General features: G+C 40.0%; 2 protein-coding genes across 9 annotated transcripts in view; one reads left to right on the top strand and one right to left on the bottom strand.

Annotated features, from left to right (window-relative positions):
• The window catches only part of kidins220a (kinase D-interacting substrate 220a), a 48,817-nt gene extending 45,202 nt beyond the window's left edge, over positions 1–3,615 (top strand). For all 8 annotated transcript variants that reach the window (XM_079632186.1, XM_079632190.1, XM_079632189.1 and 5 more), the window contains one exon: positions 956–3,615. In XM_079632186.1, the coding sequence (XP_079488312.1) occupies positions 956–1,984 (1,029 nt within the window). In that variant the 3' untranslated portion in view covers positions 1,985–3,615. The remainder of the gene's footprint in view (positions 1–955) is intronic.
• A 1,028-nt stretch (positions 3,616–4,643) lies between these two features.
• Positions 4,644–9,646, bottom strand: id2a (inhibitor of DNA binding 2a). The gene is made up of 3 exons (XM_079632191.1): positions 5,903–9,646; positions 5,581–5,641; positions 4,644–5,226 (listed from the first exon to the last, which is right to left on the bottom strand). The coding sequence occupies exons 1-2, from the start codon at positions 6,251–6,253 to the stop codon at positions 5,585–5,587; spliced, it is 408 nt and encodes a 135-aa protein (XP_079488317.1). The 5' UTR covers positions 6,254–9,646; the 3' UTR covers positions 4,644–5,226; positions 5,581–5,584.
• Between the last annotated feature and the right edge of the window lie 13,095 nt (positions 9,647–22,741).

Raw genomic sequence — 22,741 nt, 5'->3', positions numbered from 1 at the left:
GAGCCGCTAGTACGTCCCTTGAGTTGAGTGCGTTTACACGCACAGCTCTTATTGGCCCACGTCCGTTACATATGGATTTTATGAGGTTATTTTATCATTCAACATCGGAAAGGAAACGTAAGGAAAGTTTTTATTTTTTAGGTTGAAAAAGTGCATCATCCGGGTTTTTTGGAACTTTCTGTGAATGCGTTACTCACACTTTTTTTTTTTTTTTTTACAACAAAACGGCATCAAATAGTCCATAAGTATGCAAATTGGAATGCACCTAATGACTCATTTGGAACGCAACTAGTGTTTCTACAAAGGGATTAGTTAAAATTCTGTCATCAACTCGCTGTCGTGTTTCTGGAACCCTGCATAACTTCTCATGGAACACAAGGAATTACTTATTCCAAGTCTTCTGAAGCCATATGATAGTCTTGTATGAAGAACAGTCAACGAAATTCTTGAGTGAACGTGCCAGGTTTAAACATCTGGAAGTAAAAAAATAAGTGTTAAATCGATTGTTTCTTCAAATCCCTAGATCAATTTTTTTATTGACTGTTCGTATTAAATTAAATTACAGTGGTATGATAAAACTGTACCGCAAAATGATGGCAAGAAATGCCTTTCTATTGAGTTTACAGGGGCTGCATGCAAAAACAAACATACAATGCGACTGGTGTGGGTTTATTCTATCTGTGTTTATTCATGAACAAATTAATAGTTCCAAAGATCTGTCTGAAACGATCCTTATACATTTATATATATATATATATATATATATATATATATATCACTGTTACCATCAATACCAGTATATTTGCGATACCCCTAATCGATACCCAGCCCTAATGCTAAATAATTCCTTTTGTGTTCCATGAAAGAAAGAAAAACGTCTTTAAAGTTTTATTTTGGCCGAATTATTGCTTGAAATGCCTATTACGGTCTAAATTGACCTGATCTTCTCCTTTAGGCCAACACTCACCGGACGTCCAGCATATCCAGCCTGAACTCTCAGGAATCTTCCAACGACATCTGTAAGCTGACCGACATGCAGCAGGCAGAGTATCGCAACGCTTACCAGGAGTACATCTCGCACATGTCCCAGCTGGAGGTGTCCGCCGCCGGACGACAGAGTCCCGCTCAAGCCCTGGCCGGCCAGTTCCTCTCAGCCGGCTCTGAGGAGAACACTAAGGAAGGTGAGCAAGATGGGCGCAAACCCTATGCCAAAAAGGGCTCCAAAACCGCAGACACTATAGCGGACTTCTCCTCAGTCCCGGATGGTGCTTGTCTAGACCCCATTACAGAGGAGGATGAGAAGTCCGAGCATGGGTCTGCCACTAAAATCCCACCCAAACGCAAGACCAGAGGCCAGGGGCCTAGTTACCACAGCGTGCCGAGCGATGAAGAAGACTCTGGGGACGAGGAGACCGACGCCACCCCGCTGCTAAGAGAGGAACCCTGGGCCGCCGAACCGGATCTAGGCCTCTTATCTACAGGGAAGAGCTTCGTTTCAGACATCATGCTGGACAAGAAATCCTCTGACTCTGGAGTGAGGTCCAGCAGGAGCTCATCCGACCACTCGCTACAAGACGAGGAGAGCGAATCGCCCCAGGAGAAGAAAGAAGAGGAGGCCCATCTGATCGAACTGGTTCTTGAGAGCCCGGTTAAAAAGCGAGTCATACCGCACAGGCTGGGCAACCTTCAAGACGAGGCCGTGGCCCGGATGTCCATCTGCTCTGACGCCCTGTCTGACAGCAGTACCCCTGAGGAAAGCTGGCCCGCTTCAGCCGTGAGTAACCTCAACTGCTCGACCGACAACTCTGCGCTCAACAACAACATCAACAACAGCACTCAGCAGGACACCTCCGGCTCCACCGACTGCCCCTCGCTCATTATAAGACCCGGATCCAGCACAGAGACCAACCAGAACCTGCACGGAGTCCAACGCAAGAGGTCCATCGGCCCCGGAGCCGCTGAGGAACGAGAGAGCGTCCTGTGAGCGTAACCAGGTTTATTTAACTCGAGGATGCCCAGTCCTGAGCTCAGGTCAAGCACACCTGTCTGTAATTCTCCAGTGCTCCTGAGATCTCGTTGAGCTGGTTCAGGGTTGGAGCTGACCTTTGCTGGAAGGTAGGACAGGAACAGGACTGGTCACCCCTGCTTGTGCTGTTTTACAGTAATTCTACTTCAGCAGTTAAAGTTAAACAAAAGTTAGCCAAATTCTTCGTTCGTGCGCATTTTCTTGGTGTTGATTCTGCTTAGCTAATTTTGAATGTGTTTTAATGTGTTAACTATGAAAAGAATCTATCACTGCAAAATCACTTTCTTTTTTTGTTTAGTTTTGCATACAAAATATTTTAAGGTTCATACAACAAAAAAACCTAAGCATAAACCTAGCCTAAAATTATGTTTTTTAAAGTTTTTGTTTTTAACTAAAAAACATTAAGTTAATGAATCTCCTAATATTACTGAATTTAAGTAACTAACAATGAAAAATACTTTTATAGCATGCATTAATGTTGGTTAATGTTAATTTCTGCATATACATTTTTAACATTTCAAGTTGCATTCATTAAACATTAATGTATTATGAATAAACATGAATTGCAACAATGACCAATAGTATATTCATAAAGTAATATTGGTAACACTTTACATTAAGGTTTCATTACCGGTAGTTAACTACATTAGTAAACATGAACTAAAAATGAACTATACTTCTACAGCATTTATTAATCTCTGTTCATGTTCATTTCAACATGTACTAATACATTATTAAAATCAAAAGTTGTATTAGTTAATGCAATGTGAATTAACATGAACAGCTGTATTTGTATTAACTGACGTTAACAAATATGAATAAATACAGTAACAAATGTATTGCTCATGGTTAGTTCATGTTAGTAATGCACATTACAAATGTTAAATGCATTATGTTAACTAATACAACTTTGTTGTAAAGTGTTACCGTAATAATAAACTAAATTGATGTTCAGTGTTAGTTCATTAAACCTAATTCATTCATTAATACTAACAAATTGAACCTTTACAATGACAACTTGTTCTATAAAAATAAGTCTTAATTCCACCATTTCATCTGGTTTTATCCGTAAATGTCTTATTTTAAGGACGTTTTAGATTTTTTTTCAACTGTAAAACAAAAAAATACAGTTTAAGAATTTGCAGTGTAAAAGTGTGAGGTGTTTGTTGCTGTTGTTGGAGTGGTGTTAGAAATGCAATAAACTGAGGCTGTGAAGCTGTTCGTAGTTTCTGATATGTTTAGTGCAAATCCTGTTATTTCATGCTCTGTTGCTAACATTGAAGATCTAGTGTAAGTGGGTCCACAATATTCACATCCCGTCGAGTGAGGTTTTAACCACGTATAGGTAGTGCTGGTGTTTTTGCTGTGATCGGTATTGTGAAAGCTGTTATTTATTTGTGATTGAATGCCCGATTCCCATTCAGATCATCCCTATAGTTTGTGTTTTGCTTTGTCGTGTTTTAGACGAGTAAATCTATTTGTGAACTGTTACATCAAGAGAAAAACAAAAAAAAAGTGGAGGTTTCTCTAAGGAATTATGTGTGAATGCCTCACTGTTTAAATTAATAAACCCTTCTTTTCAAACCTTTTGAATGAGTCTGAAATTGAAATTAAAAACAATCCCATTGCTCATTTTAAGCTCTTAACGGTTAGTGTGTGCTGCCTAATATCACATAAATTTAAGTATTTTGCCTATGGACAATAATTTCCCCCAAATGACATTAAAATAAGTGTCCATTATTTTCCTGAGGTGATGTCTGGCTGCCAGCAGGTGGCGCACTCTTCATGTCAAGAACACGAATAGAGCTTTAGGCTGCAACCTTTATTTTTTAAATGTACACTTTGCAGAATTGTATGTAAAAAAAAAAAAAAAAATTCTTGTTTCTGTAGTGAAATGGATTTCCTGTATTTTATCCCACAAAATGACTCATACGTGCACTATAAATTACATTTCATTTTTAATGTATGATCTGCTAACATTTAAAATGATCCGCTTCTTACGTTTATTCTAAGTTACGCCATTCTAGTCAAAAGGGCTTGGTGTACAATTCTGAATATTTTAGAGTTTCCAGAGTAGCTGAGGCTGTAAAAAAAGAAAAATTGATAAATGAAATCAATCATTCAGATCTTCGGTTTATTCCTTTGTGCTCGTTAGGGGACAGACTGTAAAGCTACAGACAATGATTTTACAAATTGAATTCCACAAATCAAAAGCTCAATTTGGTTTTGAACTGCCATTTCATTCATAACACATACGAATGAGAGAGAACTTGTGGAAATGGTCACAATTAATGTTCTACTTCCAGACACCTTCAAGTTTCACCACACAGGAAGTCAGAAAGGGTAAATCGCAAGAAAACGGCTAGGCCGTATGATTTGTGGACAGTTATATATTAGGAAATAGCACATTTCCCCCCATTACGAACTGGAATAAATGCACTTTTACACAAACGTATGTCAATGTAAAAGATTATTTCAGGTTCCTGTCAGTAATGGGCAAATGTATGAAAGGTCAGTGACATGCTTTAAGTACCTGGATATAAAATGCAAGGTCAAGAATGTACAGCACAACACTGGCAGATTGACATTTTTAAGATGCAAGCATAACAGACCAGTGTCAAATAAAGCATTTGATTTATTTTGTATAAAAAAAAGGTACGATTTACAATATTACTTTTATAAAAAGTCTCAGCATACAGCATAACACTTTGCAGATACTGACAGTCCAATTTCTGCAACTATACAAGATAAAACTCTGAGAGAGTTCACAAGGTTTCATCATGTCATTTTCAACGTCCAGTCCTTCATGTGCCAAACGAATTGACAAAAACAGACTTAAACTTTGTACAGTAACTAACCACGTCGTCTCCTATTCACACGGTCTTCACGAAAAAAAAGGTAAGACTTCTTCTCAATGCAGAGAAAAGGTTCCTTGCGATCATTTACAGGTTTCCCTCCTATTTTCAGGGAATAGTGCTTCTTCCTCTTGAAGAAAGGACCAAATGAGTCTTTTTAGAAGATAAATAATCAATGTCCGAACTTATAACACATCACATGGATTGTCCTTTTAGAAGCAAAAAAAGTCTCTTGATTCAATTACAGGAAAGAAAGAAGGGGAAAAAAAACTCCAGACTGAGAACAGAAATTGGAGGAAAAGCCAGTTCCCAGGTCCTGTGTGTTCTTGTGTCTTAACCAAACACCTGCAAAAGATTGAGAAAGAGGCGCATTTAGAGAATGCAAACAGGGCAGAGATCCGGACAGCCTGGCGCCAGAGAGGAAGCCGCAGTTTGAACATTTAACCAAACACTCAGAGACTGAGCAAAACCCTGGGCTCCAGATGTACACTTCAATGGGAGCATTTCAACATTCAACCTCAACTGATGATCATAAATACACACTTTATACTACTTTACAGACTGTGTGACACAAATGCTCCTTAACAAATTTGATTTCACGCTCTTAATTAAATTCTGCTCTGACAGCATAACATATTTTTCTGGCATTTACAGCATATAATACGAGGCTCATCAAAACCAGTGTTCAAAAGCATTTACCTGATTAACGGTAAAGTGTCCTGCTGTCCTCTGTGATCAAATCTGACTGAAACTCAGGTGTCTAAAGGAACAACAAAAAAAAGTATATTTATTGGGGGTCAAACTTGCACATCAACACGCACCAAATCAATGAAGCTTTGTCGTGCATTAATAGCGCATTTCAAAATTCACATGCGATAGATAGATAGATAGATAGATAGATAGATAGATAGATAGATAGATAGATAGATAGATAGATAGATAGATAGATAGATAGATAGATAGATAGATAGATAGATAGATAGATAGATAGAGTTGCACTGTTCTTTCTGTGGACATTCACCTGTAATGAGAGGATGCTGATGTCTGTGTTGAGTGTTGTCAGGGGTGTTCTGGATGTCCCCTGCCCTGCTCGCGGGTGATGCAGGCTGGTGATCACCGAATTCGAGTCAAGTGCGATCTGCAGGTCCAGGATATAATCGATGACATGTTGCAGGATTTCCATTTTGCTCACGTTCTTGTTCTGCGGGATACTCGGCACCAGCTCCTTCAGTTTAGAGTAGCAGTCGTTCATGTTGTAGAGCAGGCTCAGGGGATCGTCCACGGGGGTCTTGCTCCGTGAGATTCCCAGACTGTGCTCCGTCACAGTCGCGCTACTTTTCCGGAAAGACCTCACTGGGCTTATTGCCTTCATGTTGACAGCTCTGTAAGGAACGGTTTCGTTAGAAGAATCGCCTTTGTGTTCGAGATTTCCTCTTTGCGCTGGTCTGTTGAAGCAAACGCAGTGGATTAGCGAGCTGTCATCGCTGTATATATACACCCTGCTAGGTGGGTTGTTCACGCGCTGGTTTGGATTGCGCTGATTGGTGGGTTAGGCCGCGTCAATCATCGCTTTCGCGCTACGCTATTGGTCGCTGTGCTGAGCGCTCAAGACCCGCCCATTTCTTCCGCGTTCTTAACCAGTGAAAGCGCGTGTTTAGGGTGGCGCTGACTGCCTTCAGCTTCCTCGGATAATTTCTCAAATCAGTGTACCTGTTTCTGATCAAGAGAATTAGGGACTGGAAAGTATAAGGATGTTTTCACGCATTTTCCGGCTTTGTTTCTAGTGTAACCGTCAAAATGAGCCAAAACAAGCTTAGACTGATTTATGCTGGACATCTTAAATTATCCTATAGCCTTTAGACTACGTGACTATTTTACTAGGTAAGATGTAAACAGAGTTTACATATCTATAATGCAGCTTATGAAAATGTACAAACCCCAGTTGAGCCTTCTATTAACATATAGGCATAGGCAGGAACATATCTCTTTTCCAACACATTTCGTGTTGCTTCTTTATTTTCATTTTCCCCCAGCCTACTGTTTATGATCAACATTTACCTAGAAGTCAGTGGCATGCAACCATACTTTTAGATTAAGAAGGCAAGTTGATGCCAGGGGTGGTTTATTAGTCACTTGACCTTAGTTCTATTACAATATTTTTCTTCAAAATTGTGCCCACTCTCACAGTGTCCCTCCCCCAACCTCCTCCAGGACACAAAACCTATTAAAAAATCGATTAAGGTAAAAACCAAAGCTCTTGTAGTGGCGTTTCTTTATCTATGGTGTTTCCTGTGGATGTACCAACATGATATACAACAGGTGCAAGTCTATGTTGGCTACTTTCTGCAGTTGTGCCCTTAATGTTTATGTTTGTTTATGCACATCATGACTGCGGGGGGATTATGAAAGCAGTCTTTAGGCCTGTTTAAAAGATGTAATAGTGATGACAGGACATCCTCCTGCTATAGTGCACGAATGCGAGCAGCATATTGGTAGACGCGCAGGAATCAATTACCGCGAAAGTGTAGCTGTAAGTTTTAACGTGAAACTGCACAGCTGAAACTGAAGTGAAAATGCATTCTTCATGGGACTGGGAAGAATATTTTTATCCTGAGACGGATTATATTACCATTTTTTAGAAACCTTTTGGCAGTCTAGAGCGAGGCGAGAGTGGTGGCAGAAAATAGAAAAAAAGCTCTTTGTTTACACATGCTAAGTAACAATGGAGACAGAGATTTCCTGGTTGCTTGTGCATATCCGACTAAACAGATGTTTGCGGAGATGCGTCGGAATGCAATCGTGTTGATGTGTCGGAATGCACCTCATACATTCTCATTATCACTGCTTAGAAAATGAAGTAGCCTAGCCTACTTGTAAGATACCTCCAGGTCGATGCATTTTAGACTGCTTTTTTTTTAAAGAAAATCTTTGTAACAAAACCTGCATTCAGCGCGCGCATGACTTACAAACACGACACGTAAGAGCTTTGGTCTCGTCCGCATCTGCCGCAACTGGCTTTTTCCATTTTCTCCCTCGTCCTTTTTTTTTTGTTCTCACAGCTGTGTACATTTCGCATGACACCCTGACTGATCCCTGACAGGTGATGAATTGGCACCAAGCAAAGCAGCACTACAGAGCAGCGCCGCGAGCTCGCGCTCTCGCAGACTCTCTGGCGCCAGCCCCGTGACGTCACCCATTGACAGCGGCCCTGCAGCCAGTCCTCGCGGCGCCGTCCAGGCGGCTGCCATGGAGACGGGGCCAGTTCTCAGCTGATCAATGGGGCCCGGGCGCTGCGAGATCGGAGTTCAGTTCGTCACCTCCGAGGCCCGCACACCTGCATCGATTTGCATTTCTTTGCTTAGGCTACGTTTAACTTGGAGGACTCATCTGTCTTTTGAAACAATCTAGAAACGAACGTAATAAAGAGTAGGCTAACCTTGAGTTACCTCAACTCTATCTCAATGTGCCTGAGGTAGAACGTACTTTCAGTTAGTCATGCATTATTATGGATTAAAAAGAGAAGAAGAAGCGCCTTCATTTAAATGGGTCATTCGTTGAAACCTCAAGCGAAACAACAGAATTGCGAATTATGGGGTGGTTCTAAAAGAAGAAGAAAAACTTGTGGGTTCTTAAAAGTAGCCTATTTTACAGGCAAGGAGGAATACATTTAAATCGCGCGTGAGCACAGATTGCCTTAAAGGGATAGTTCACACAAAAAAATAAATTATGTAATTATTTACTCATCCTCATGCTGTTCCAAACCTGTAAATGAGTTTCTTTCTTCTGTTGAACACACAAGAAGCTATTTTGAAGAAATGTCTAGCCTATCCAGACAGTTGATGGTAGCCACTAGCAGGAAAAAAATACTATGGAAGTCAATGACTATACCGTCAACTGTCTGGATACCGACATTCTACAAAATATCTTCTTGTGTTCAACAGAAGAAAGAAACCCATACAGGTTTGGAAAAACTTGAGGGTAAGTAAATGATGCCCTAGGGTGGTAGATGGTAAAGGCAGATTTCGTAATGAAAAACTCACACTTTTAAACAGGCTTCACATTGTAGGCTACTAGAACATTACCATATCCTAATATGCTGTATTTTAGAGTCACGTTTGTTCTGTCTCCTGTCAAAACGCTAACAATGATAATGGCAAGAAAACAATCTAAAGTTGGCAGAAAGTTGACGAGTTCTCCACGGGATGGAGTCAGGATGTCTGTCCCTCCTCCTCTGCTGTTCCAGCTCACTGCAGCTGCACAATCCCCCCGTCTCCAGCTCACCAGATCCCAAAGAGTCGCTTTACTGTCGTCTACTATCTTTGAAAACAATATGCACAACACTTAAGTAGCCCGTAACATAAACAGACATAAGCTATATAGCCTACCATCTACAGTTATCCAGAAGAATCTCAAAGTCAAGCGCATTTCGAAAGTATTCTGAACAACGCTAACATTACGCGATGCTTTCATTAAATTCCTCTTTAGAAATGCGAGATTTTGAAACTCTCATATCAAACTTCCTGATAACCCGTGGGAGAAAACAAAATATTGCTGTCCCGATAACCCCGATTCAACTCGAGTCCCCACAAAATACTTCGCCATGGCAAATTTAAACATCCGGACGCATGTAATCGTTTCGTTTCTCGCTCGGCTGTGGTTAGTTTCGGCGCTGGGTAGAGGCTTTGCGAGGCTCCCACGCGCCTGTCGCGTGCAGCAGTACACGCGTGAAAGTGTGGCTCACGACTCTTGTAGCAACATCGACCCCATGGGCGTGGCGTTGATGTTTGGCTTAAGCTATTGTTCGCCTCCCAAAGAGGGTCCTGAGAAATTTTGCTATTCAGAACTCGAGTATCTTTTTTTTTATGGTTGCGTAATGCAGTGCTGCTGGTTGTATTCACACAATAGCCTATTTGTGAAACCATTGAAACACTTCCTTGCTGTCAGAGCATTAACTATTCTTTCATAATACAAATAGCCTAAATAAGGGAGACCCTACAGCCCAGGGGCTAGTTGTCACAAAAGTTATTTTCCAAAATCATAATATTTTTTGCTTTCTGTTATAAACAAGTAAATACAGTAAAACCACACCTGCAAGCTAGTCAGAAAATTTTAATTTAATGATGGTAGATTTTAACCGAAAGGTTAATTTGTGTCAGGACAAGGTGTCAGATCGGGGCAAGTTGTCACAACTCAAGTATTGCAATTTTACACAACGTATATATTTTGGCTAAAAGAGGCTTGTTACCTACAACGAGTGGCTTTTGTGCCATATAATTGCTTGACAATTATCTGATATAAAGCTATTATACTGTTATTATTATTAGCCATATTATTATTTTGTGTGTGTGTTTTGGGGGAGGGGGAGGGGGAGATTTAAGGGAATGAAGAAAAAAAAAAGTGGCTCTAAGTCTATGAACTAATTAAATTAGCAAATTAGCCTATATTTTATTTGGAAATATGCACACATGCAATCTTATTCATATGTCTATGTTGAAAACATGAAATGCTTTTTTGTCTCGTCACATTCAGTTATATAACTTATGTGCTAGAGAAATAAGTGCGCAGCAATCTTTAGAATTTTGTCTTTGAACTTCCGTTTTTGCGGTCGCTCTGTATATTACTATGGCATAGCTGTCAAAGAGTATTTAGCTGGTGAAGTGAATTTATTTAGAGTAGAGTTAACGAAAGCTATCAAATTTAAAGCAGATGTTATAACAAATGTCAGTAAACCGGGATGATTTTAAAACGAGTGGTTCATTCATAAATCTGTAAGATCTTACCTTCATGCTGTGGAAATACAAACCGGAAGACAGAATACAAGAGCGCAGCGCTGAAAAGGGGCGTGGCTAAATAAGGACTATACATGAATCACGTACATGATACCCAGCAATGAGGAGGCCCGCGATTGGCTGTTGGTGGAGACTGACTGGCCATCAGGAGCACCTGAACTTTTTTTCCGGTGGGCAGATCGCCAAAACCCTAACCTCGGCCCCACCCATGTATGTAATTTAGTAGAGCACCTTGGGAAAAAAGACCAAAAGGAAAGCTATAAAATGGCCACCTGATTAAACCGCGCGTGCATCATCCAGCTTTTTTGCAGCGTGAGATCTTCTGAACCGACTCCCGCAGTGCTGAGGCTTTGGCTGCTTTATAGACCTTATTTAGAGCAGTGCCATGACAGGTATGAAGTTATGAGCTTTTTCTCTACTGACATTTCTTGGAAATACATTTTCGCAGTGTTTCGTCTGCAGAACAGTTAAAAACATTAAATAACAGTTCAACCCACTGAAGAGATGTATATCCCTCACAGCCTCGCTTTCATTCCAGTTAAAAAGCAAGGGGGGACTTAGATGCAGCAGCAGATGAATATAAATAGAATAGACTATAGAATATGTATCAGTCCTCCTAAGTAGAAGTAAGAGAAACCAGTAGTGTGCGTTATTGAGGAAGAGAAATCCTGAAAGGCTCCTTTCTCTGTCCAAACACATTAGTCTTCAGTGTCACAAGGGAATTGAGAGTATTTGGGAGATCTGAAACTGCCTGAGACTATCTGATACCGTACGGACACGCAACTTTTTGGTTATTGTGGTAGCTTCTGCCACTCAAACTGCCTGGTTTTATTCGCTTTCTCTGCTGTAGAGCCCATGCGCTGGATTGCAAAGACTGTAGTTTTTCTTTTGAGCCACTTCCCTTCTGGCTTCTGCTCTCAGTCACTGGACTCTTACTCAATCTCATCTCTTTATATAGCTCACAGGGAAGAGAGAGTCGATGGGGAATTAGTTTCTCTCACTATTAAATAGTTGGAGAGCATGGTTGACAAGTGAGGGGTCTGGGGTTTTGTGTAAAGCTTTGCTCTCACGGTCAACAGAGTGTTATTTCTGGACTCCATATGAAAATGTCAGAATATGAGGGATGATTTAGAGCTTTTACTTTGCATTCAACCTAGAACACCCCCTTTATGTTTTACACCAAAATGCAGAGACACGTTTCAGCAGGCTTTCTAAATCAAAGCCATTTATCTGTACTAAATATTTAATAATATGCCAGTTGCCGCTTGAAACCGATGATTGAGATGGATAATTAATACTTTGATGTTGTTTAGGCAACAAGAACTCACAGTTTAGTTTGATTGTACATTATTGTGACTGATTGAAGTAATAAGATAATGGAAATAAAGTACCGGGTTTCAAACAGGAATGTCAGGGATGTGCTTTGTGCAGAGACCAAACAGAACATTAATCATTGAGCTTTGACAATCATTGGACTTTTAGTGATCCACTATAATGTCTGCACTGTTATGTTTTTTCAGAGAAGGTTTCTAGCGTTCTAGGGTTATAAAAACACTCGAGGAACACGGGAAGTATACTTCAGATGCTTGGCGGTCAGTATGTGCAGTACCAGGAACTCTGAGATCTCAAAATCTTTTCTGAACACCACACGTTTTGGTTGTAAGAATATTATTCTATGAATATCAAATGTCTTCTGATTGGCCGGCGAGAGTTTTTACAGCGAGGGCTCATGCAGTTGGGGTTCTCCCTGCAGTGTTGTGGTAGCAGCACGACTCTGTATTCACCATGCAGCGCTGAAGAAAGATATCATGGCTGTGTGCCAATATTTCATGGTCGGGGATTACATTCAACAGGTATCGCTGTTGTTTTAAGCACCTCGGCGAAATCAACACTTCTCTGGTTTTAACTGCGTATTGTTTGTGCTCAAATTCAGAACTTTTCAGGATCTGCCCCATTACAGTAATAACAATGTTTTGTAGTTTTACAGAAAAAACTGTAAAAATGCTACTGTAAAAACTTTTTAATTGTAACTGTGTTTAGTAATACATTATATGCATTTTAAAATGACAAAATATATGAATTAGATATATAATTTACAGTGATTTTTTTAGTGAATCGATTAATCTAGTTCACAAAACCGGTCTAAATTCAGACCGGTAATATTCAGTTCAGTCAACTGATAATCGAGTCTTAACATTTGGCATGTTTGTCACATTAAAAGCTGGAATTACACAACTTTTAAAATCGGCTTTGTACTCTACATACGCTAAAAATCTGTCAACTCAAATCTGCAGACTGGCTCTGAATTTCGGCAACTGGCATCGGCTTGTCCAGACTGTAATTCGGGAATAAAAACATAGCCTTAAATTATCACATGACTTTAGAACACTTGGGATATAGTGCATGAGTCACATAAACCACTTTTATTGTACTTTTATGGTGCTCATAGATCCCTATATTACTCCAAATTTCCAGAGGAGAAAGTACAATAAGTCCTGCAGGATTGGAATGGCGTGAGGGTGAGCAAATTATTACCCAATTTTCATTTCGGTTGAACTCTTTATTTAATGCAGTTGTGTCACTAAACAAGATGGCAATAATGCATTTCTTGCAACCTCACAACAAAGTAGAAAGGACAGCTCAGTTATTACCCGATTAATTCTAGAGTTTAATTAATATTGATTTACTAGATTCTTTATTTTCAACCCCTCCTTGCCATATTTGTGGCAAATAACATATGGGGTCAGAAGCGCATCAGTGCAGGCTAATGTCATGCTGTATTGATTCCTCTGCAGTCTGCTTTATCGAGGGGCCGACTCTCGGGAATAGGATGGGCTGTGCGCACACTGATAGAGGTGCTGTTCTTCATCATTGGGTCTACACCTTCCCCACCCCCACACGCCTATGAATTATTCATGATATGCTAATGAGCCACTAAGGAATTTCAAGGGCCTCTTTAATAGCTGTTCAATGTCCAGTGGTAGCAGCGGGGCCAGATCAGGCGACAAAGACAAGCTGACAGTGATGGTCTTGGCAGAGTCTGTGCGCTGCACGGGGCCCCTGATACAGCGGCTGTCCTGAGGGCCCCGTGTCTGATGAGCTGATCCATGCTGCTCTGCCACGCTGACCTGTGAGTGTGTGAAAGGGGATCTGAGAAAGGGAAGGGGATGTAAGCTGTGACACATGTGCTGTTCCCTGCCACTCCATGTCTGAGCTCTTACACACTAAGAGGATCGTAACACTCTCAGATCCCTGTGCTCACAGGCCAGTGCAGTTTCATCACTGTGTCCGTTCAACAACTCGGGAGTTTCACTTTGAATAACCACTTTTTATATTTTCACGTCATGATGGATGTTGTAGCACGAATCAAAAATATATGTTTTTTCCATAGATAAAATGCTACAGGACAGGGTATGTAGAGTGGCCGCATTTACACCATATGCCCAATTCCGATTTGTTGACTATATTATTACATCTTCTTTTAAAAGTGACCCATATCTGATATCTGCATTTACACTATACACTTGGCGAAACAACCCAAGGTAGAAAAACTAAACAACCCAAGGTAGAAAAAACGTTGCGATTTGAAATGTCAAAGATAATACAAGCTTTTGCTTGCTGTACCATCAAAGGTCAGCAAAACATTGGTCTTTTTTAAAGCAGAGAAAAAAAGAGCAGAGCCCTAGTTGCAGCCTGGGTGAATGAAGCGATGTTCACTGCTGTAATTTCTGTGGTTGGTGTCCACCTGAGTTGACGTCATTCGCCACCATCGCTTTTTCAATTATCTAGGACTCACATTAGGGGAATATCCTATATCTGTCCACTTGGCAGACGCAAATGTATCCGATTCATATCAGGTTTATTTCCACATATGAATGAGGCCTGAAACCGATCTGAGAATATCGGAATCAATGTCCTTTTTTACCTACATGTTTGTGGGTTATATCCGATCTATGCCACATGGGAGGAAAAAATCAAATTGGGTTACTTAAGTCATGTAATGTAAATGCGACCATAAAGAATCTAAGTCATTATAAAAAATGTATGAATGCCTTTGCATTATGTAATACAATATCAAGCCAAGTTACATTTATTTAGAAAGATATCACAAATACACCTTTGTTTGTTTTTAAATGAGTAGACCATAGTTATCTAGTTCAAAATGAAGGGAAAACGCATTTGGACACGCTGTGGTCGTCAAACGTTAGTCCATCATGTTCATATTTAATGTGATGAACAACACTTGCGGTGACTCTAGGAGTTTGAGAGGAACTGACATTCTTACACCAGTTGGTTAAAAAAGCAATTGAATAAATGTCTTTAGCATCATTTGTTAGCAGATGCAACTTGCTTTGATACTTCATTACGTTATGAACATTGTAACTCCAAAAGTGTCCAAATACCTGATGAGATGTGTATGTTTACACTACTGTTCAAAAGTTTGAGGTCGGTAAGATGTTTTCATGTTGAAATTGAAACTGTGGAAATGTCATTGTATATATATATAACTATAACTGATCCAGAAGAAAATAAGTCATCCAGATATGAAACAACATGAGGGTGAGCAAACAATGACATATTTTTTCTTTTTAGAGTGAACTATCCTTTTAAAAATGCTGTATATCTCCTGACATACACCTTGCTCTGGTCATCTCAAAAGATCTCATGTCAGACAGAACAATTCAGCATCTTTCCCTATAGTGTATAATAGACTGAGTGGGCCAGTGAGATGATTTTTTAAAAGGATTCTCCAGACGCCCCGGCTGCACCGTACAGCATACAGCTAGGATGGACAGACAGGGTTAGTGGGGCTATAATAAAGCAGGCCAAACATAAAAGCCTGTCATTAGCCTTTCACAGATGCCCATAGTGCTCCCAGATCGGTTGGGTGGCCGGAAGGGGTGAAAGGGCTGACCTGGGAGCTGTGGAGGAAAGAGCCGGGCGTAGGGGGCCGCAGCTCCCGTCTGATCTCAGAACAGCTCCTTCCTCCGCAGCTCCATTACCATGTCAATCCCAAGGAAAAAACAGAGCCTGCCTGGGCCCAGCAGTGGTCCGGATCCATATGGAGCTGCCGGGTCCTGGAATGAATAGTGAATGGAGCGGCTGCTGCTGGAATCTGCCTCCCAGCCTTTGTGAACAGGATGACCAAAGACAAGAGGGAGCTTTTGCAGATGGCCGGGGCTATAAATAGGTAGCTAGTCTATCTCCTCGCTGTCAGTCTGTCTATCTGTCTCTCTCTCTCTCTCTGCTACCCGACCGGCCCGGGCTGCAGCAGGCTCGATAAATAAACGGTTCGTGGTGACATATCACATGTTAGGATGTGTCTGTAGGGCTAAAGGCATGACACATCTTCTCGCTCGAAACGTTCATTACTTCAAACGTCCGTGCGTAGTACCCACAGATGAACAAGCCTGTGCACTTTTTTTTCGATTTAAACAAGGAAGCATTGTGATCGGAAGTCAAACGTCTCGCAGATGGACTTTAAAATGATAGCTAAATCCACCCATGTTGTGCAGATTGAGGGTTCTTTGTCATTAAACTAAGCCTTAGTATTGAAGCCCATCTGGCCATGCGTATGTGTGCGTGTTTGTGTGTATGCGCATATGCAAGCATGTGTCTTAGCTGTGTGTGTGTGTGTGTTTGCATGCTGGGATTGTATGCATTGTTCAAGACACACTTCGGGATAGCATGCTAACATATACTCACTGTTATTTCAGTTTTTTAGTGTGTGCGTTACATTTTTCAAAATGTGCAAGACACAACAAACCACACGGCAGAGAATATTGTATGCCATAATGCACCCTGCTTGACTTGACCTTCCATTTGCAGTCCGACAATGAACAGGAGGTAATTAGAGCTGTAAATATTGACTTTCTTTGGATCAGATGCCATAAGTTAAAGTCCGCAAGAAATGAAACATGAAACGATCATCTTTCCTTCCCTATTTTAACATATATCTGTGTGAAACAGCTTCTTGGATGAGAAAAAATGTAGTAGTAAACACGTAGTAAGAGAAGAGAGTCACGGCAAGAGTGAATTAAAAAACAAAACAAGAATTGTCCATTTTGATTTTATAGTATAAGCCATTTTTATGGAAAATGATATTTTATTTCTAAGATGATAACACAATGCCAAAAAACATTTATTGTTGCGTAATGTCTCACTTATTTAGGTCAAAGATATGCTAGTCAGTTTTCCATATTAATGTATTTAAAAATACGTATACATATACATAAGTGTATATTGTGCTCTATTCGGAAAGTTGTAAACTAAAATGTCAAGCAAGTTGTGGAGACTACAGCTACTGACGTGCTTTTCCCACTCATCCGGTTGGCATCGTTGGCTCTGATTATTGGAAACACAGATATAATGTTTCACACGCACATCTAATGCGCTCTGGCTCTAGAATTGCACCTAAGATAATCATTAGAAGTGATGTTCTCTCGATGGTTTTGCATCTGGACCACACAAGGGAAAATAATTGCAGTGCTGCACCACGGTTAGATAAGATGGCACCTGGCCTGGCATGGACAGGTCACATGCTTTTTCTTAGAATCGCTAGAGATGAAAATGCGAGTGAGTGAGAGAGTGAGTTCATTGTCCAAAAAAGAGAGCATGAATTGTACGCCCACAGCCCACAACAATGAAATCCCTAAACAAAGCAGCCAGGTGGTCAGTGCAGGTGGCCCAAACCTATAACTCAATAGGCTCAGTTTGATTACATCACATTGTAAAACTTGTTTGGTAAAGCATGAAACATGATGATTCAGAAACAGAAATTCATTTTTATGTTTTATAATCATCTCACTCCATTATTTCCAAATCCAGTTACACAGACATACTGAAGTCATTTGTTATCTTCACAAAATCTGTTTTGAACTACAAGCTTGTGGCCAACTGCATGCATTTAAATTAAAGACAGTGCAGAGGGAAGAACACAATAGAAAACACACCAGGCTTTTGGGCCATAGCCTATTCAGGAAATCCTGATGGGAAAAGTCTCTGATCTTACCTTTTGATACTACTAATACAAGATACTCATATAATCACCTCGTGTTGTCATACTGTATTAACTTCACAGCAATATATATATTTATATATATAAATATATATATATATATATATATATATATATATATATATATATGTATAAAATGTATATATATATATATATATATATATATATATAAAATGTATGTATATATATATATATATTTTTTTTTTAGCTGTAAAGGCAATACAATACAACAGTACAAGGTGATGTCACAACAAACGGTCAATGTTTGTTCAGTGAACTGTATTTTTAATAATGATGGAAATATCCAAAAACTTTTTTAGCATACACAGAAATATTAGATTAAAGTGTGGCAGCCGAGCCCAGTCTCCCCTATACAGTCAGAAAAAATTTGCAAAATTTGTACCTTCAGGGGTACAACCATAGAAATACATAATAAAAGCTAGATGTCTAACGGCGGAGTCTCTAACGTCATCACCCGGTGGCCATCTTGTCACAGGGAAGCTTTCTGTAAGGTGAGTGATCTGCACGAACACAAATCCTCTTATCACGCTGAAATCTTGACGAACGTTATTAACGTGGCTATAATTTTTGATGCTTGAACATGTTGAAATATATAATATTATAATCATTCATAAGTACGCAGTGTCATAACTCCATGTCTGACGTTTATAACAAACCAACCCGTTTGAAAATCGGTAAAAAATTGAGCAAGTTATGGTTATTTAAAAGTACATACACCATTAAAACACAATGTTACGAGTGAGCGAGCCCCCTGTGGCAAGATGGTCGCCGTGTGCGGACATCGACCTCCATTGGCCAGCAGCGCGGACGAGACATCTAGCCTTTATTGTATGATATCTATGGGTACAACGGCTTGACACTGGGGCAGTACCCTCAAGGGTACACCCGTTGTACCCTGTCACATGGGTACATATTAGTACCCTTGGAGTATGTACCTTTCAAAGTTAAATGTACCTCTTGTGACAAAAGTGTACCTTTTAAACATGGACCCTCTGACAGTTGGAAACATATTTGTACCTTTTTCTACCACTAAATGGTACATATTAGTACCCTAAGGTGTAACTATGACCCATTGAGGGTACAACTTCACCATTTGTACCCTAGTGTTCACAAATGTACCCCAACTGTACCCTTTTTTCTGACAGTGTATATGTATTAGGAAAAGTGTATTGCCACCTTAATTTTATTGCAGTTCTTATGTCTAAATATTCCATGTAGCCTCTTCATTAATATAAAGTTATAAACAGTACATATAATGTTTGCACTTTATTTTCCGATGGTCCACTTTAGACATTCTACAAGTACATTTTGCAACTACATGTCAACTAACTCTCATTAGAGTATTACTGTTTGGTTAGGTTTAGGTGTTAGGATTTGGGTTAGTAAAAAAATTGACATGTAGTTGCAAAGTTACTTGGGTGAGCATAAAAATAAAGTGTTAGCAGATATTAAGCAGACAGTTAAAACCCTAAAGAGAGTGATTTGACATGTAGTAGCAAATGAACTTAGTAGAATGTCTAAAGTGGACCATCGAAATAAAGTGTTACACATTACACTAGAATTGGAAACATGTTGTTTAAAATGGTTTTACATGAAGTGTATCATCTCACACTACAGGTCACTGCTTATAGTCCAGTCACCTGTTTGTCCAGTCTTGAGTCCCGTCAGTGACATGTGGAGCTGGGAGCTTTGACACTGCGTCATGACTGAGCTCCTGAGCCTTGAGCATGAGGGGTTTAGCTTCACGTAGCGTCTGTGAGGGTGTAGCGGACCTCCTGCCATCCAGTTCAGTCCAGCCTGAGCAACAGACTGCAAGGACAGGGCAGATGGGCCGAGGATCAAGCCCCACACTCTTGTCAACTGCCTCTCTCTCCTTTCATATATCTGTTTATCCTGTTCTTGTATCAAAGACTATCACAGTTTAAAATGAGTTCTATAAGAAAAAAAACTTAAATCTTTTCCTATTGAATATAGATGTGTGAGGGTTCAAGTTGGTGGGAAACACACCTCTGATGCTTTCCTGAGAGAACTGAATATTGTCTCATTACAGATCGCACCAAATTGTTTTTGTCTCTTATTTCGTTGCCCACCCTCCTCTTCACAGAAACTTAGTCAGTAGTGTCATTACTGTAAATCAAAAGCCTCTTTGGCATTATCTAGTTCCCCTTCTGGCTCTGTAGGTTAGAACAGATGTTGGAAAAGAGGACAAAATGGATCTCCCCCACAGAGGGAAGCTTTTCTTGCCATCGCTAATAGAAACTCCTTGAAATGCTAATGTCCACAGTGAATGTGGCCCGGGCTTGCATAGAGATGGTGGGAATACACTCTGATCCCCGCAAACCCGCTTTTGTCATAAGACTACTGAAATATGCTCTGTAAAGGACATCTGAGACCCCGGTGAGAGGAGAACATTTGAGCAAAGAGTGACAAAAGAGCAAAGAAACATTACCTCAAATCTCCCCCACACATGGAGTAAGACTGTGTGAAGGAATCCCATCAACCCAAGCCTGTGATGGTACACCAGGAAACGTTCATTTTCTATTTGAATGTATTCTAAAATATGATTTCTTCCTGTGCTGGCGAAGCAGAACTTTCAGCATCATTGCTTCAGTCTTCAGTGTCACGTGATCCTTCAGAAATCATTCTGATATGATGATATGCTGCTCAAGAAACTTTTTTCTTTTATGGATTCTTTGATGAATGGAAAGTTCAAAAGAACAACATTTATCTGAAGTATACATTTTTGTAACGTGATTTTTCTTTCACTAATTTTGATCAATTTAAAATTATTAATTTCTTTACATTTTCGGCCGAAACTAAAATATTTTACTTAAATGTATCAGTTGTTATATGAAAGCCTCAAAAAGCTAAAGTTAGTCATATCTGCTTATTTTTGCTTTCTTAACATAATTTTTTTTAAAGCATTCATATGTGTTTTAAAAAAATAATTTTCTAACACTTGTTTTTTTCTGCTCTGACACCCTTTCTCTTCTGCAGATTTGTTTCCCTCTCTCTCTCCCTCTCTCTCTCTCTCTCTCTCTCTCTCTCTCTCTCTCTCTCTCTCTCTCTCTCTCTCTCTCTCTCTCTCTCACACACACACACACACACACACACACACACACACACACACACACACACACACACACACACAGACGCGCTGGTGTCCCCAGCAGCAGCTGGTGGAAGGAGTTGAGCAGAACCCTTCTAAAGCCCTGCTGCAGAGGCCATGTGGACACTTTAAAGCTCTTCTCCGCAGCCTGTGAAGTTGTTAAGGAGCTCTGCAACACTGGCGACTGGCGCTGTAAATTCCATGCCAGCTGTAGCGCACAGCCCCCCTCCTTCTGTTTCTCTTTCTGTCTCTTTTCTTTCATTCTATCTATCACTGCGCTCTCTCTGTGGCAATAGATGTCCCGTCACACTTCTGCTGGGACCATGCGGGCACAGGATTTGCGCAGCTCTGTGTTTTATGTGTTATAGTGAAGCCCATCTGGCTACAGGAGGGACTTTTACCTGCGCTCAGAACTGAGAGCTGTTCGGATCAGACGCACGCATGGCCTTTACACCTGGAATTAACATGCAATTTGTGTCCAGATAGTATGTGGATATTCATTAACTGGGTTTTATATTTGGCCTTTAAATGCATTTTAATAATTTACGCAACTGAATGCCAGAAACATTGACAGATCATTCCAAATAATTAAAAAAAGAGATTTCTTTGGAATAATACAAGGGATGTACAGTATGTACCTGGTATTTGTTTTTGTTTTTTTGCATTGTGAGAGCAGAATAATAAGAAAAGACAAAGAAAACACATCAGCATTTACACCTTCATCAAATGTGGTCAGAATCTGTCCTTGATCACATCCAAATGTGGTTTGATTGATCCGATTACAATACATCTTGGGTGTATTTACACCTGGGTTTTCATGTGGTCAGTTGTTCAATTGTGATCCGATCACCTAATGCATGTTAACTCCAGGTGTAAAGGGAACCTTTGACTGGTGAACACAATATATGATGTTTGATCTGGTGTTTATGCTGAGACTCCACCATTATTACTCAGTACAAGTGAAATATCTCACTATCATATGACCCTTTGTCGCATGCTGTAAAGGATCAAAGGCCTAATTGTGAATGCGCAAATGCAGCACAATTCTTCTATAACAATTGTCATGCTTGGATTTCTAGATACTTCAGGATTGTCAGTCAATTAAGTCACAATTACAAGAAACCCATCTACATTTCAGGTTTTATATAGTTTACCCAAAAATGAAAATCCTATCATCATATATTCAACTTCATGTTGTTCCAAACCAGTATCTCCAGAACACAAAATAATGAAGATCCTGTTTTTGCCCACAATGAAGCAATGAAAGTCAATGGGGTCCAAAACAACATATTGGAATTTCATTGTGAGAAAAAAAAAACGAAATTTATCTTTATCAAAGTATCTTCCTTTGTGTTCATGATTAACCTAAAACGAGGAAAACTATTAAAATGTTGCAGAGATTTAACTAATACAAGGGAATGAATTGCTACCATTGTTTTTCAATGTAAACGCATCCTGACGTCTTTAACCGTTGCGCTCGCGTTTTTTCCAGTGTCACACATAACCCAGCATTCTGCACGGAGGTCAAGTTCAAACGGAGTTACTGTAAACTTATTTTTATTTATTTTTATCTAGACCTTGTGTTTTTTTGATGTCGCGTTTTTAACATGATCTAACTAAAACAAGGGAATGATTGATTAAGGTGACGTTCACACAGAATGCACTTTTTCCATTCCAATGCGCTACTTTTCCATTGTTTTTCTATGTAAACACGCGCTAGACAGACGTGTATGACCACTGTGCTCGTGTCTCGCGTCTTTTGCAGTGCATGAGCACCACATTTTTAAGACGCTGTGTCAAGTTAAAAGAATTTCAACTTTTTTTCCACTCATCATTGTCAGGACCAAAACAGTGGACCAATCAGAAGACCCCAGAGGCAGGGCAAGTGTTGTTTACAGTAGCAAGTTGGCATGGCAACTGTTT

This window comes from Phoxinus phoxinus, assembly GCF_949152265.1.
Source record: "Phoxinus phoxinus genome assembly, chromosome: 13".
Lineage (NCBI taxonomy): Eukaryota > Metazoa > Chordata > Actinopteri > Cypriniformes > Leuciscidae > Phoxinus > Phoxinus phoxinus.
Note: the sequence above shows the minus strand (reverse complement) of the source record. Positions and strands in the feature narration are given on the sequence as shown.

Coding starts and splice junctions, on each gene's coding strand:
- id2a (XM_079632191.1), bottom strand. CDS start 6,253: ATGAAGGCAATAAGCCCAGTGAGGTCTTTCCGGAAAAGTAGCGCGACT. Junction 5,642..5,902: donor TCAGCATCCTCTCATTACAG/GTGAATGTCCAC, acceptor TTGTTCCTTTAG/ACACCTGAGTTTCAGTCAGA.